Source organism: Chenopodium quinoa, unplaced genomic scaffold, assembly GCF_001683475.1.
Source record: "Chenopodium quinoa cultivar QQ74 unplaced genomic scaffold, ASM168347v1, whole genome shotgun sequence".
In the NCBI taxonomy this organism is placed as follows: domain Eukaryota; kingdom Viridiplantae; phylum Streptophyta; class Magnoliopsida; order Caryophyllales; family Amaranthaceae; genus Chenopodium; species Chenopodium quinoa.
In genome coordinates, this window is record NW_018742271.1 from 541,480 (window position 1) to 558,826 (window position 17,347).

The window sequence follows — 17,347 nt, forward strand, 5'->3', positions numbered from 1 at the left end:
GACGGATGGATATGGATGATGGGTGAAGCGGATGATGGGTGAAGAGGATGGAGCGATTAGAGTAATGGATGGATGCGGGTGAAGCTCCACCCGATCCGAATCCGATCCATTGCCATCTCTAGATACAGGTAGCTCATTTGTCAATTAAATTCAGCAGTCGTAGGAGGTGTTAGGGTGGGTAATCTTGTTTATTGATGGCTCTTTTAGCTCCGCGATAAACACAGAGAACAGTCAGATTTATAGCCTACGCTTATTATCTCTCATAGCTCCTTAAGTTTCAGGATTCTATGTTGGTAAATTTAATTTGACTTGATTAGGTTTGTAACTAAATATAGTTCACCCTAATCTCTTACTACATAAATATTCAACCAATTCCAAATGAACCATCAACCATTATGTAGAGCTCGTACGAAGTAAACAATTCTTAAAACGATTATCACCTTAAACATGTATACCATGTGACGTAGGTTTTCTAATAATTTTTGGCTAGTAATTCACAATAATTAGTTTCAACTTACATACTACCTCTATGATCCATATAAATAACGTGACAATTAATTTTGAATTAGAAGTAGTCAGGGAGTACAATAACGTGATTTTGTACAGTACTACGTCCACGTAAATGGTAAAATGGAGCGAAAAAAAAAAAAAACAATTCTTAAAACGATTATCACCTTAAACTTGTGTACCATGTGACGTAGGTTTTCTAATAATTTTTGGCTAGTAATTCACAATAATTAGTTTCAACTTACATACTACCTCTATGATCCATATAAATAACGTGACAATTAATTTTGAATTAGAAGTAGTGAGGGAGTACAATAATGTGATTTTGTACAGTACTACGTCCACGTAAATGGTAAAATGGAGCGGAAAAAAAAAATCGCCGTTGCCGGGGATCGAACCAGGGTCACCCGCGTGACAGGCGGTAATACTTACCACTATACTACAACGACATTTGTTGCTCCTTATTTCCGAGAAAATATACTAATTGAATATATTACTTGAATTTATTTTGTGTTTTTACCTGTTAGTTTAATTGATGATGGGAAGAATACAGATGATTTCAGCAAGGATTTTCTGCTGTATTCCCAAAATTCACATCACCAAAGGCAAAACCGATGCTTTTACTTAAGGTAATAAATTTGATCCGTTTTCTGTATGCTTTTACTTGAATTTTCTGTGCAATTATTAGCCGGTTCGAAATTGTTTCGTCGAAATCTAGGGTTTAGCATTGATTAATTGAATCAATATATTTAATCTTCTCTCTCTTAAATGTGTAGTAGATTATCCTATAAACCTTATTGTACTCGAAAATTGGTTGAATTTGATCAATTAGTTTGTGAATTTCGCATTTTATTTAGACCTTGATTTCACTAATTATGTCACAATTTCACGGTATTTTGAGCAATTGTTCTCGTTTAATTTAGTGGTTGTATCTAAATATAATGTTAGATCAGTAAATTAATCATACAAGTATATAGAATATAATCATACAAATTGTCGGTTCATTTTTGCATTATTTTTGTGATTTGTTTATTACTCTGTAGTTACTTGCAATGATGATTGTGATCTGCTGAAATGCAATGCTGGATTCCCAATTGTTTTATCAGTCTAATTTTGTGAAACAATTCTTGTGAAAATCAGATTTACCAACCTCAAGAAGAAGTTAAGGTGGAGAAAGAAAGTAATCTGGATATGATGAAAGATTACATTGCTGCTGCAAAAACGACTGGATAACGGAACAGTGGTTAGTTTTCTGTATATGTAATTTTATCAAAGGGCCATATTCTCCACATTTCACTATGTCGTGTTTTGCTGAGCTTGAGTGATGGCGTTTTTTTTTTTTCGAACAAAATGCATGAATGAAACAAAAAACACTGAATTTGTCTGCATAATTTTACTTTAACAAAAACAATGATGAGAATAACACTACAGAATTTGGTTGGAGGGAAATGTTGTTGTTTAGCACCTGACAGCACCTTGTGAATATAGATTAAGGAAGCAAAATCTTGAGCTTAACCTTAATTAGCCAAGTTCTGAAATCACACCAGGTGTCGTTTATCATTTAAATTGTGCTTGCACATTAGAGTTTGATCTAAAATCAAGTTTGCCTCATATTTTGATCAAATAATGTCATGTTTAAATACGAGGTAGGAAAGTATTCTTTGATTTATTCAGTTAACCAGAAGTACATATTCATAGCATCTAAGATGTGAAAAGAGGAACGTGTATAATTGAATTCAGGCTGGCGAGGACACCTATCTGGGAGACTTTGCTTTGGAAAGGGGTCCTGACTCATGGTCCGGTAAAATGTGTTCATGGCATTGAGACTTGAGAGTAGTATGAAACCTAATTTTTGTTGAGTTAACGCATGCATCACCGGGTTAAATGGACCTGCAAATGAGCATCACTATTCTCTGATTTTGGCACACATCTTACTTTGGCTGGATTAGGTAGGGCTGGGGCAGCAGCCCTTGGTTGCATATTATTATAACCATCATTTCTTGAACCCCAACAGGCTTAGGGCAGGGAAATCACAATAGAAAACACCATAACCTGACTGCATCAGTAGAAGAAGTAAAGTGTAGTAGTGTTATACTCCATATTTGTGCAATGCTGAAATGGAAGAGAGAGTTTGGGGAAATAAAGGAAAAAGGGGGGATACTTTTTGGAGTTTTATTAAGGATATGATTCATAAAAGACGAGTAAGAGAAAGGAAAAGCTAAAGGGAAGAAGAAACAGTGTGAGCAAATAGGGGTGAGCATAACGAGAGAGAAAGAGAGAGAGAGAGATTAAATACAACCTATAATTTTTGAGCAAGTATAGACCCATACCTGGTATGGTCGGTATACTGTTTTCACCCCTTGGTATGGACCATACCTGCTAGCGGCCCATCACGTCTCTTAATTTTTAAAGTCATTTAAAGGAAGAAATCAGGATAGGAAGGAAAGAAAGAGTTAAGAGTTAGAGTAGTGATAGACCACTACCAGGTATGGGCATGGGCTCGTTGGGCCTATACCAGGAGCAAAAATGTAATTTTGTGTATTACTTGCCATGCTGTAAAAAAGTAGTCTCTCTCCTCTTAATAACAATATACAAACAAATAATTGCAGCATTCAAATCAATAATAACAGAGCACCGACAAACAAAAATGCGTCAATCTCAGCATATAAATCATCGTTTTTAATGGCCAGAGCCATAAGTTTGTGTCTCTGACAAGGAACTTGTCTATGTTTGAAAACCATGAAAATCAGCCGGAAGTACTCCATAACATTGCTCACTATTCCTTTTTTGGGTTATGTTTTTTGGGTGGTTTTCGGTGATTTCTAACAGAGGTGGTTGCGTGTTTCTGGGTGGCTGGTGGAGTGGGTTCCTTTCTGTCGGAGGTGGAGGTGTGGTGGGCGGAGGTTTGGCCGACAATGGGAGCTTTCCATGGAGGTGGGAAAAGGATTTAAGGGAGGAAGAAGATGAAGAGGAAAAGAAAAAACATTATTGTGGTATGGAGAGAGAGAGAGAGGGGCAAGGCAAAGGGGAGGGAAAGGGGCAAAAAAAAAAGAGGTATATTTGGGATTGAGTAATGGAAATGTGGGACTTTCTCCCCTTTCACATGCTTCCCACCGCCTTTTTTTTTTAAAAAAAAAAATTTGATCCCTTTCTTAACTCACATCCATTTTACTCTAATGTTTGCAACTAATGGGGCACTTTGTATAAGACGAGTGAGTAGTCGTTAGTACTTTTAGAACTTGTTCTCTTCATCTAAAATAAGGAGAATTGTTTTCCTAAAAAAAAAAAAAAAAAAAGGATCTAATATGATTTTAATAGGGTTGAATATGAATCTTAATTCTTAAGTATATAGTCTGGTCTGATCTGATTTATTAATTTGATAAAACTTTTACCACATTTTAATACTATCTATAAAGAAAAACATTATCAAATTGCAGTGTGTGGTTCCTACAGGCATGTGTACCTTGCATCTTGGGGTGAAAATAATTCGGATTAAAACCGAACCGAAAACCAAATCGAATTAGTAATTCGGTTTGGATTTTGTTTGAATTCGGATTGGATCGGATTGGAAATATTAAAAAATATGGATTACGGATTGGATTCGGTTTGGAGTTTAAAAAAACCGGAAACCGAATTACAAACTGAATTTCAACCCAATACTTTAAGCCCATTTTCTTTTTCAAATTATCCAACCACTTTCCCCTTTCATATATTAACTTTAAAAAAAATTTAATTCTCAATTCTCCTTTCTCAATATCTTACTCTCTCACAAAGAAAGTAGTTAACAAGAAATGATTGTAGGAATGTTTTTGGTGAAGTTCGAGTTTCGAGTTTGAATGTTGCAAAAGAAGGGAACAAAGGTTTGGATTGAATTCTAATTTGAAAAACCGAATTAATTCGGTTTAGATTGGATTGGATCGAATTGTAATTCGATTTGAATTTGGATTAAGAATTCTGAAATCGAACTAATTCGGATTGGATTTGGTTTTGGCTATAATCTATACCGCAAACCGAACTTTCACCCCTACTTGCATCGTACCACCGTTTTGCAAAAAGAACATATTATACAAATGTAAAGAACATATAACTGTAGAAAAAAGAACATATTGTTATAATGTAAAGAACATATACTTAAAGTAAAAAAAGAACATATCTGCACCTAAAAAGAGTGAACAGAACATATGTCCATGTTCTTTGATTGTTAGTGTAATGAACTTTTATTTGTGATATAATGTTGATTGCTTATTGTTAAATGTTAATTGAATTTTGTCTTAAAATTATGGTAGATATATATAAATAATGTTCATTACCTTATATCTTCATTTTTTTTTGACAAGTTATATCTTCATGTTCTTTATTAATATTATAGATGTTCTTTAGATATATACATACCAAAAAAAAAAACCATAAAATTAGATGTTCTTTACATAATTGATATATTTTCTTTAAAAAACAACGGTATATTCGATACAAAACAACTACATGTTCTTTTCGCACTTTTTGTCTGTACCAAGGTACAGGATGTTGTACCTTAGAATTTTTAGTCAAATTACATCTTGTTAGATTCGACTCATCATGTACTTTGAAAATACATAATTTTCGTAATTTTTTTAAATACATAATTTACAATATTTAGCAACAAGTAAATAATAATTAAAAGTTTTTGATCTAATATGAATGCTATGATTTGATTTGAATTTGTTAAGATCGAGTAATAAGTATCTGAAACACAAGTTCTTAAAGATAACTATATAACCAATCAACTAGATTAAAATTCAACAAACTAGACAACCTATTGATGTTACTTAGAAAACAATCTTGAAGATAATGATCAAGTGGATATAACTTACACTTGTAAAAAAAAAAAAAAAAAAAAAAATTGTAATTATCATAAATTTATTTGTAAAAATATGTATTGAAAGCGTTTTTGACTTTATTTTATTTTATTTTTTTTATTTTTACTCCTACAAGTCTACAACTAGTAAATTATAAGGAGTAATAAGTTTAGTTGTACACTTGTACATACGTTCTTATTTAGAGATTGAGACATGAAGGCTAACAATTACAATAAATTCCAGATTCCCAGTTATCCATGACGACTTGTACAATTCCCTGCATACAATATTGTGCAATTGCCAATTGGTTATAGTTGTTGATTTTTGAACTTTTTTTTGACAGATTTTTGAACTTAAAATTGTGGCAACTAGCAACTCAATCGTGATATATATAGACTAATAATGTCAACTCAATCGTGACATAAGGCTTTTCTTGTTTTTTTTTTATTTTTTTTTTTATTTTTTTTTTTTTTATAATTATTTCTATCAAGAGACAGCATTGAACTACTATCTCCTTGTTTTTTCTTCATGCATCACTTCTTTTTTTTTTTTTTTTTTTGACAAAAAGAACTATATAAATAAAGCAATATTACTACCTAAGAGAGCTAAAAAAAGCCAAAAAAACAACACAACAAAAGGACAGCCTTGTGGAAGCAAGCTAAAATTACACCTAAACCAACCCCAGCACAGGGCCTTCCACTTACCATTGGAGGACAATCGGAGGAACCGAAAAAACTTGAAAAGTCTTGCAGCAAACCTATTACTGCAGAGCCCGGTCAACCAAGAGAAACGTACCACAACCAAGAAGTGAACCAAGAAAAGCCAAACTAACTGAAATATTCGAGGTGGACAGAGAACATCGAGTAAACCCAGTAAAGAGACCTGAAACTGACACAGAAGGACCTTCAAGATGATAATAGTTGAGAGACCAAATAACTAGGAATTGATTGCACCTTGTTGCTGAAAAAGGACCTTTGACACCATTCCACTTCCAGGGTACGAAAAGCAAAGCAACATCCTAGGAGTCTAGGAACAAACCCAATAGAGTTGTATACTTTAACAACTTTACCATGAGAAACCGTGCATCCAAATGCAGTTCTCTTCTTGCTACTCTTCCAACAGAGAGTGCAAGAAAATAGAGGACTTTGCTTACCCCAAACACTAAAGATGGGGAGCCTCCTTCAAGATTTTGATGACTGACTTAGTCATCACAAATACCAACAACAAAGGGATGATAACAATTGTATGAATGCCCGAATCATCCCACAACAACGTAGCAACAAGAACATCAAACAAACCTATTCCAAATTCCAAATGCAGGGCGAACCATCCAACTGCAAATATAACTCGGCCCCTGGACTACAGAGCTAGGAAAACCACCTATATTCCTGGAGAAGGGAATCACAAAACCAAAATGGAAACACCCCCTACCCAAAATCTTGTTACTCTCGGGGAAACATAGTCACACCCCGAACATTCATTCCAAAGGATCACCAACCTAACTAGCAAGGGATTGCTTAACCATACAATTGCTTAACCATACAATCCCTAAAATGCAACCAGGTGACAAAGACAAAGGAAACTCTTCGAAGACCTCCATAACTAGGACTATCCTATAGAACTCTAACTCATGACTAAGCAGAGGAAGAGAACTATTAAAAAACAACAACCAAACCAACAAAAGAAACCTACACAACAACATAATTAAACTAAGAAAGCTCAAGACCAACATCATACCACATCTAACTAGAACAAAACGCACACATACAAGATTTGTAAATCAACATGAAGAAGCGAGAGAGTCCGAAATAAACCTCACTAGCAGAACCGTCCTAATACCCGTAACTATCGTCACGAACAACGCAAGAACCACGTCACTAAACCTAACCTTGGACCAAGCGAGAAACCCTAATCTCAACATCACCTTTACCGTCGGGAAACAATTAACGAAATTCCTTTCGATGGCGGCGTTAAGAATAGCCACGATCCTTGTTTTGTTGATCAGAAATCACTAGACGATACACAAAAATTGACAACCACCAGAGAGGAAGAGGAACAACCAATAATTTAGCAAAATTTTCCTGATTCTTCACTCGATGACCACTGTAAAAGGGAAAAAAAAAACTAACAAAAACTGAAGGGTTTGGCTCGCCGGCGATGGCTGTGAACAACGAGCCGATCACCGACGAGCAAGGGCTTGAGCAAGGGAAGCGGTGGGAAGCGGTGAGGGTTTGCTAGAGAGAAAGTCTAAAAATACCACATAGTTCTTGTTCATGCATCACTTTTGATTGCACATACTTTGAGATAGAGAGAGAAATACTGTAAATCAATATCAATATATATATTAAAACTCATGGCATGTGTCAACAATTTTTCCATTTGGCATATGATGTGTTGTCGCCAAATCATGCCATAGCATTAATTATTGAAAAACTCTATGCATTAACTTTCATGTATATTTTTTTTTTTGAAAGAAACATTAACTTTCATGTATTAGGGCCTGTTCATATTTACTTATTTTCAGTTCAGTTCAGCTCTAATCAGTTCAATTCAGTTCAGTTCAGTTCAGTTTTATGTATTTTAATTTTTTCAGTTCAGTTCAGTTGAGCTCTTCAGCTCAGTTCGGTAAATATGAACAGGCCCTTAATGTTAAGTTTAATTGATAAACTCTTCATATACATGATAATTTCCCTTGGAATGTAACTCCTTAATAATTACATAATAATAAAGTTAGTAAGAAATTAAAATATTACTCCATTTTTATTTTGTGCATTAACTCATAAAATTGTAATCATAGGGTAAAATATTTTTGTGCATTATGGAGTAGTATATATTTTGACATTAAATTTGTAAAGATTTGATTTATAATATTTTTATGATTTTAATGTAAAAAAATTATTCTTATAATCAAACCAACTCATACAAATAACAAACTAGTTAAGCTATCATATTAAATAAATTAATAAATAAACCACCACTTAAGCTCTCAATGACAAACAAGCCAAAATATATATATATAGTTCGATTATAGTAATAAATTTATAATGACCCGGGGCATCGTCCGGGCCAATAACTAGTTTATTAATTAAAAAGGAAAGTAATGCACCCAAATTGAAATTTTCATTTACTTCGTATAGAAATTTAAAAAGTGATACTCCATCTAAAAAATGGTGGAAGTAATTTATCCAAAGACTTTGACTTCTTTCTCATAACAACCACATTGAATTAATCAAGATGACCTACATTCTGCAATCATGCATGTAAAGACTTTTGACTTCTTAATTTAAGGACTAAGGAAGCAACCACGCATTCACACGGGGCTGCCTAAGGTCAACCAAATTAATTTAATGATTGGAAAATGGAAGTGTTCTTTATATACTCCACAACTGGTTGCATAATAATTTAAATGTTAATGTGAACGATTAAATAGAGTTTGGTGGACAATTTGCAATATTGTAACTTTGTAAGCTGTTGATCTTTTCTTTCATTTATGTCTATTTATTGGCATTAGTTTAGCAGAGCAAAATCACAGAAAATATACCAAACATTGCTTTTTTCTTGGTGCATTCCACAATACAAATAAGAACACCTAAATACGGTTTCTTTTTTTCTTTTTTTTTTTTTCCTTCCCTTTTTTTGTTCCTTCAACCCCTAAAAAAAAAAAAAAAAAAAAAACAGAGAGAGAGAGATGGATGTTGCAATAGTTCTCAAAATAGTGGACACTTGTTTAAAACTGGCAGAATCTACCATGGTGAAAGAAATAATGTCTCATTGGAAATACCAAACAGAGCTTGAAAAAATAGAAATAGCCATAAAAACCATAAATATGGTTCTCCTGGATGCTGAAGAGCAAGACCAGAGGCACTCAATGCAACACAAGGACCGACACTGGCTCAAGAATCTCACGGATGCTGTTAAAGAAGCAAATATCTTGTTCGATGAGGCTGCTACCATAGCTTACCGCAAACAACGTAAGCCTGGTGGTAAACTGAGCAAGGAGGTATTCCTTTTCTTTTCTTCCTTTAACCAACTGGATTTTGCTTCTACTATGTCCCATGAGGTCAGAAAACTTATGGAGAGTTTAAATGACATTGCTAAGATTCGTCATGACTTTGCCTCTCCATCACAGAGTAGTTCAGGGAATAGAACGATAATTCCAAACAAAATGAAGGCTAGTCCCTCTTCGTTACTTGGAAAGAAGGTTATTGGAAGAGATGAGGACAAGAAAAAAGTGTCTGACTTGTTACGTGTTATTCAGGATTTTTATTTTATTTCAATTGTTGGGATTGGGGGATTAGGGAAAACCACTCTTGCTCAATACGTTTACAATGATACGGAGATCAGAACCAAGTTTCCATTTAGATTGTGGGTTTGTATTTCTGATCATTTTGATTTTGAAACGATTCTCCGGAAATTGTTGCAGTCGGTAGAGCCTAAGAACTATGACCACCTTGAGATAGAAGCACTATGCTGTCAAGTTGAACAGCACATATTGAGTAAAAAGTTCTTGCTTGTTTTAGATGATGTGTGGAATGATACTTATGCGAATTTGAAGGAACTAAGGGACTTTTTATTGACAGGGGAAAAGGGAAGTAGAATAATAGTCACTACACGCTCTAAGACAGTTGCTAAACACATGGGGGACGTAATATATGAACTTGAGAGTCTATCCGATAGCTGTTCATGGGAATTGTTTGAGGAATGGGCATTTACAAATGAGGACCGGATGAACAAGAGGCTGGTTGAAATTGGGAGAGAAATTCTAACAAAGTGTGCCAAAGTTCCCCTTGTTATAACGACCGTTGGAAGCCTTCTTAACGGTGAAGGTGAAAGGAAATGGATGTCTTTTAGAGACACAGACCTAGACAAAATCATGAAGGAGGACAGTGAGGATGGCATATTCAAAGTGCTTAAGTATAGTTATGACAAACTTACAGCACCATTAAAGCGCTGTTTCAGTTATTGTGCTATATTCCCTAAGGATTATAGGATAGACAAGAATACTTTGATTAGTATGTGGATGGCACACGGTTTCATAGAGCCAAAACCTGGTTATAGTGTTGAAGATGCTGGAGAGGAGTATTTTATGATTTTGTTGCGAAGGTGTTTCTTTGATGATATTGAAATAGATGAATTGGGTGAGATTACTTCATGCAAGATTCACGATCTAATGGATGATGTAGCTAAACTAGTAGCCGAAGAAGACATACTAGTAGTAGATTCTAATGTAAGCCAGTTGAAGATAAACGCTAGGTACTTGTCTTTAGGCAATATTGACGTCCAAAGCTTTACGGCCTCTGTGGATCAGATGAGACACCTGCATACAATATTTTTATCAGGGAAGAAGAAAGGTACTTTTAACCTTTCATTGGACACTGAAACAATATTACTATCCAAGGCAAAGTACTTGCGGGCTTTGACCTTATGTCAAATGAGTATTAAAGCCTTGCCTAAAACAATAAGTAAACTGTATCATTGGCGACATCTTGACTTATCAAATGATGAACGTTTAGAGCATCTCCCTAAACAGGTTTGCTTGCTACTGAACTTGCAGACATTACAACTAAAGAATTGTACGATGTTAACAGAGCTGCCAGAGGACTTGAGTAAACTCGTACATCTTAGGGAATTGGATATATTGGGTTGCTACAATTTGACTCATATGCCAATTGGGTTGAACAATTTAACCTGCCTTCATAGGCTATCAATGTTTGTTGCAAAATACAATCCCTCAGGGTACACTTTTAAAGGCAAGCTATAAGACTTGGAAGCTCTTACAAACGTCAGGGGAAGTCTTGAAATTAGTCTTAATATGGATAGTTGTTATTTCCCCCCACCCCCAGGCTCCAAATATGTCAAGGGTATGAAATATCTCAAAGAACTTTCTGTATTAAGAGGTACAAAGGAATTGCTTGAAGCCCTTCAGCCCCATCCTGATATTAAGAGCTTCCAATTGTGTGAGTATCGCGACGATATATTTCCTAATTGGGAATCATCATCGGACTTGGAGAAATCCCTTCCCAACCTTATCAAGTTCTCCCTTGTAAGCTGTAATTTGCAGCATATCCCTTTGTTGGGTCGACTGCGTTATCTTAAAGTCCTTAAACTCGAGGGATTACGTGATTTGAAGTACATAGAAGAGAGTACGGATGAACAATCTGAATTCTTTCGGGTCCTTGAGACACTTCTTATAACAGGTTTACGTGATATTAAGGCATGGCATAGAGACTGCTCCACTCCACAAAAGTTACACCCAGTATCACATCATTTTAATCATCTCTCCTCGATGCGCATATTTGGGACCCATTTAACCTCCGTTCCTCTGAGTGCTAAGTTGAAAATACTGAAATTGGTTTCTTTGAGTGGTTATCGAAGCAACCACCACAATCAATTTTTTACTCAGTTTGACCAATGGAGACCTGATATGCTACTTATAAGACTAGACATCTCATGGACACTGAATAGTTTGTCAGAGGTAATAGATGGGGATTCATTTTGGAGCCGCCTGTCCTCCCTTGAGAGGTTTGAAATTCGAGAATGGAAGTATCTAAAGAGTCTAACTGGAGTGGGGTTCCAGCATCTTACTTCTCTCCGGATTCTTAGACTCGGGGATTTACCGGAAATCGAACATGTAGAAGACGATACGCCTTGGAAATCACTTACCAAGCTCTGCAACCTGCATTTGCACAATCTTCCTAAACTGGCGAACCTCCCACAGGGGATCCAACACTTAACGTCTCTTCAATCCCTTCTAATCGTTGAATGCCACAGATTAACAGTATTACCACAAGCCATCCTTGACCTCACTTCCCTAACTACACTTACTATAAAGAATTGTCAAGGCTTGAAGGAGAGGTACCAATCGTCGAACGAAGAAGATTGGTCCAAGATACAACACATCCCTCATTTTTCTATTGAATGTAAGCATATACTGTGATACTTTTTCTCATATTTATACTACTCTTCATTCATATTTGTAACTCTTCATATTTAACTCATTAATTTCCTTGCATCTTGCGGAACTAGAGTGCCACTTCAGCCTGGTGATACAGATAAAAGCATGTTCAAGTCTGCTACAATAAAGCATGAAATCAGTAGATGATTGACAGCAAGCTAAGAAGGCTAGCTTGGACTGCGTTGAAGACAACAAGTTCCAGCAAAATGCTAGAGAGAAGAAAACAACAGGAATTCAATCCCGGTCTGCAAAGAACCTAAGTTCCTATATACTTTACGAAGCTTGAGGGCAATTCAGTAATAAACTTAAAAGTCTTTTATTAAGGTTTTGTTAAGTTCATTTTTGCTAGGATTACTGTAAATATGTGTTGGTTAATTATGCATGAGATCTATTAGAAACGTTATAAAGCTTGGCAAGCTAAGTACAATCGGAAGTATTATAAAAGATAATATTTAATTTTTGGAAAAGATCTTTGAGAGATTTTATCTTATAAAATTTGATTTACAAAATATTAATTTTTTTTTCTAAATTATATCTTTGTTCGATTTTCTTATAGATTTTCATAAAAATATTCATTTCATATTGGGTTTTATTAAACGGCGGTTTTAAATGTTTATCTTTTGGAAAACCCTACTTGGCTTATGAATACTTCTTATAAATAGAGTTGTTCATATTCTTAGAAAAAATAGTGAGTTTATGCGTGAAAATCTCAAGAGTTCTTAAGAGTAAGTTTGCCAAAGTTAAAGCTTTATTATATTAGTTTCGGGTTTCATGTGTAGCTTTTCAATCTCATATTAGAGTCAAGTGTTTGTATTGAAATGGGACTTGGGTAAGTGTTTTTATATTGCATACAGTGGGTAGGTTTCTATTTTGAAGCTGAGTTTTGAGTGCTTTGGGAGTCGAGTGAATTTGAGTCTGGGGATTAAGTTGGGTAGTTTAGGGTTTCCTCGTGTAGCAAGTTCAGTTTGGAACTTGTGGATAAAGGTTTGTGAGTAATAGGTTGTAACTAGGTGTGTTGCCCTATTATGGTGGATTGGTTTGGTTTGAAGTCCCTTGAGAGGGTCGAGGTTTTACTTCCAGTTGGGCCCTGGAAGGTTTCCTCGTAAATATTGTTGTGCTTTGCAGCAAGTTCCTATTTAGTTTGTTTTAATTTCCGAAAAAAAGTCACTTAGGAACTCACTACAATCCACCTCGCCTCTCTTGTAGTAGTTCGTCTCAACTAACAATTGGTATTAGAGTAGGTTCTCACATATAATAAGTAACTTTTTTTTAGTAAGTTCATGAGGAAAGATGAATCATTAAGAGAAGCTTGAACTAGGGTATTCCACCTAATGTCCACCGATGTTTAACGGAATGTTTTACACTTACTGGAAGAATAGGATGAAGATCTTCATCAAGGCTAAAAATTACTAGGTTCGAAATGTTATTAAATATGGCGATTTTGAAGTAACCAAAACTAATGAGAAGAACGAGGTAGTCTCTAAACCTTTATCTGAATTTGATAATAAGGAAGATTTTCAAAATTTTGAATTGAATGCTTTAGCTATTAAATTGTTGCAAATATGGGATTTACTTGAAGTCACTCATGAAGGTATAAATGAAGTGAAATGCTCTAAAATTGATATATTAATGTCTAAATATAAAAGATTTGAAATAATAGCTAAGGAAACCATTGAATAAATGTTTACTAGATATAATGATATAATCAATGAGTAGTTAGGTTCCTTGGTAGACATATTCCTATAGATGAACAGGCTGGAAAGGCATTAAGGAGTCTTCCTCAAGATGAACCCTGGAGATTCAAGGTGACTGCACTGCAAGAAACCAAGGATTTCACCAAGTTCAACATGGAACAACTGGATCTCTGATGACTCATGAACTTTATTTCGGAACTAATGTTGAACTTCCAAAAACAATAATCTTAGCTCTAAAGGCTCAACATACAAATGATTCAGAAGTTGATGAAGATGAGATGGCCTAGCTAGATGGTGAGAGGATTCAAGAAGATGCTCGAATTGGAAACCAGAAGTTTGATTCCAGCTTCAAGTGTGGTTCAAAGGTTTAAAGTTATGATAGTATCCTTTGGGAGATTCGGAATCTGAAGAAGAAGAAGAAGAAGAAGAAGAAGAAGAAGAAGAAGAAGAAGAAGAAGAGGCTATAAAACTAGAGGTTGTGGTATGGTTTGATTATAGTCAACTTAAACATTTTTGAAAAGAAAATCTAATTCATATATTGGGTTTTACAGTGTTCCAAACACCGTGCGGAAACCAAACCTCGGCTCGGACCACATGCATAAATAATTACGGCTACAAGAGAACTACGTAATCTAAAAGTTTTCTCACGGTTTATGTCAAAGATGCCTTTTTCGAGTCCAACTGTTGCAATTCAATTCCCAAGGAAAGCTTGGGTATTTATAGACTTTGGCATCTCCTATCCCCTTGAAATCTTTCAATGTGGGACTTTTCATAAAGAGAAAATTCTAGCAATTAATTTAATTCTATATAGCTTGAACAAATAGTCCAGCAACACTTGCATATCCGATAATAAGAAGAGTTAGGTGAAGATCACAAGGAGGACCACTAGTCACTTCTTGATCCCCAAGCAAACCAAGACAACCAATAACAAGCAAGCTTAGCTGGCCGGCCCAAGCCTTGGGATCCAAGGCACACCAGCTGGCGCCTGGCGGCCTTGCCCTTGGCTGGCCAGCCTATCACAAACCCATGCGAGGCTTGCGTAGAGCTATTGAGTACATTATTGAATTATATTTTTCATGTGTAGATGAATCTGACAGGTCTTTTGTCCCTAGGAGGTACGAGGTAATAGTTACATTGCATACATGCACATTGAGTTTATTTTTTGAATAAAAAAAATTGAATATTGTGGTTTTCAGTTATATAATGTTTTTACATATTGATAACATGATGGATAATTGGCTTAGACGATCGAATAACCAACTTTGAATAAAAGTGCGATCTATATTCAACATGTCATCATAATTAATTTCAATCAATAATGGACTCACTAATAGTAACAAATTTAACATTCATCATTGTATATACACACAAATAAAGACTCACAATAATGATCAATGGATAAATTAGGAAATGACAATGTAAATACTACGTTCCCGTATATACAAACATTCATCATTATAGTAATATTTTACAATCCCTTAAAAAAAAATAAGTTATTCTCATTTCTAATTTATTTTTAATTTTTCCAAATTGTGGGTTTCAATCTAGTGGAAGAGTAATAAACATCATGATATAATATTTTTTTTCCTGTGAGTAAAGGCTTTACATAGGTTTTACTTACAATGAACATACACACAAATATATATATATATATATATATATATATATATATATATATATATATATATATATATATATATATATATATATAGGGTCGGGATCCGGTGAGAACCACCCTCTATGTGAGAACCTATCCCTTATATGAGGACAAATCTCAACCATTAGATTGTAATAAATCCAACAGCTGAGATTAATGATATAAACCTTCCCTAACAACCATGCTTAACTGTTTCGAAGCTTCAATTTCTGCTCTGCTCTCTCTCCGCCACTCAAAATCTGCTCTGCTCTTTCTCCACCACGAAGCTTCAAGGTTTTATCAATGGCGTCTAATTAAAATTTTAAACTCGACAATTTCTCTCTCCTCTTCTTGTTCACGAGTATCAATTTCCATAAATTATTGAGGTTTGTAATTCTCTTAGTTTTGTAAATTTTGTAAATTCAACAATCTTAGTTTAATCTTAGCATCAAAATTTACAAAATATTTTTCAATTGCGTGTTAATTTCTGGTTTTTGTTCAATTTCCTGTGCGTTTCCTGTTTAATTTTTGTTTGATTTTTTTTCGACTTCCTGTGCAATTTCATAATCTGATTTTTTGTTCAATTTTGTGCGATTTTATATGCCAATTTCATCAATTTTATTTTTATTGATTTTTTCCTGATTTGTGCGATTCTATGCGTTTTTTTTAATTATTTTCTGCAGATTTCTTTGTTCGATTTAAGTAGTTCGATTTTTTTTTCGATTCATCAATTTGTTTTTTTCGTGATTTGTCAATTTGCCTCGCATGAAGATCTATGTCAAATTGCTGGTTGGTACTGATGATTTAGTGTCAAATACTGATCTTTCATTATAAGTGGTGAATTCCACACTCGTTTACCTATATATCTGGATGGTGAACTATTTCATTTCTCAAATATCTTAGAAATATAATTTGATAGGAATACTCAATCTGTATCTTAGAAATTCTTCTTGTTCTTCTTTGAGTTGCTGAGGCTCTCTTTGCCTTATTATGGTATGGTGATTTATGACAAGGAGAATGGTAGGTTGTTCTCTTCTACAAGAAAGCAGTGTCTCTCAAATACTAGTAGATAAGATAATTATGAGGTTGTGTGGTGCAGCTTGGTTCCTAACATTTTAGAAAATGCATGCTATACTATTTTGCTTGTTGGCTTTCTTCTGATTTTGATGATTTTCTACATCAACACCCCCCCCCAACCCCCCTTCTTCTGCATCTGCCTGGTCTATAATTGACTTTTTATATAAGGTTTCACCTAACATATATTTTCTTTTGGATGCTAGTCATTTACAATGGATGGCCATGTCCAGAAAAGACAACGGAAAGAGTCATTATCTGTGAATAATGATTGCTTGCCATTGTATGATCGAGGATATGCTGTTAGTTTGGCATCTGATTGGGGAAATGTCGAAGATAGGTAAGAATTCAGTGAGGCTTTATGTCCGAAATAGGATGTTATGAAAAATACTTTACTTATCCCAGTGCTTTTTGTGAGTAGAAAAGTGAGTAAATAAAATTGATCATTTGATGTAAATTTGGTTCTATAGATATGCTTTATGCTTGATGTTGCTGCGTTGTACTGCGTTATTTTGACAAGTAATATATCATATATAGGCTATTTGTCTCCTTTTAACAAGTAACTGCATTTAGAGCAGCCTCACCTTCCAATTTACTTAACATTTACTTTGTGCTTTCTGATATTGATGCTGATTTATTGTTTGCT

At 34.7% G+C, this 17,347-nt stretch overlaps 1 protein-coding gene and 1 non-coding gene across 3 annotated transcripts; one reads left to right on the forward strand and one right to left on the reverse strand.

The window, feature by feature from the left end:
- Window positions 1-884: 884 nt before the first annotated feature.
- TRNAD-GUC lies at window positions 885-956 on the reverse strand. The gene has a single exon. It is a non-coding gene; the product is annotated as a tRNA-Asp (tRNA).
- A 91-nt stretch (window positions 957-1,047) lies between these two features.
- Window positions 1,048-12,770, forward strand: LOC110684550 (putative disease resistance protein RGA1). 2 transcript variants are annotated; one of them, XR_002503772.1, is made up of 3 exons: window positions 1,048-1,136; window positions 1,648-1,750; window positions 12,369-12,770. XR_002503772.1 is itself a non-coding variant. In XM_021860997.1 (2 exons), the coding sequence occupies exon 1, from the start codon at window positions 9,031-9,033 to the stop codon at window positions 11,101-11,103; it is 2,073 nt and encodes a 690-aa protein (XP_021716689.1). In that variant the 5' UTR covers window positions 7,954-9,030; the 3' UTR covers window positions 11,104-12,262; window positions 12,369-12,770. The 2 variants fall into 2 exon arrangements, 1 of the variants encoding a protein (XP_021716689.1); XM_021860997.1 differs by lacking the exons at window positions 1,048-1,136; window positions 1,648-1,750 and adding an exon at window positions 7,954-12,262.
- The last annotated feature ends 4,577 nt before the right edge of the window (window positions 12,771-17,347 follow it).

What these genes read in the sequence shown, in the direction of transcription:
- LOC110684550 (XM_021860997.1), top strand. Translation starts at nt 9,031, where the DNA reads ATGGATGTTGCAATAGTTCTCAAAATAGTGGACACTTGTTTAAAACTG.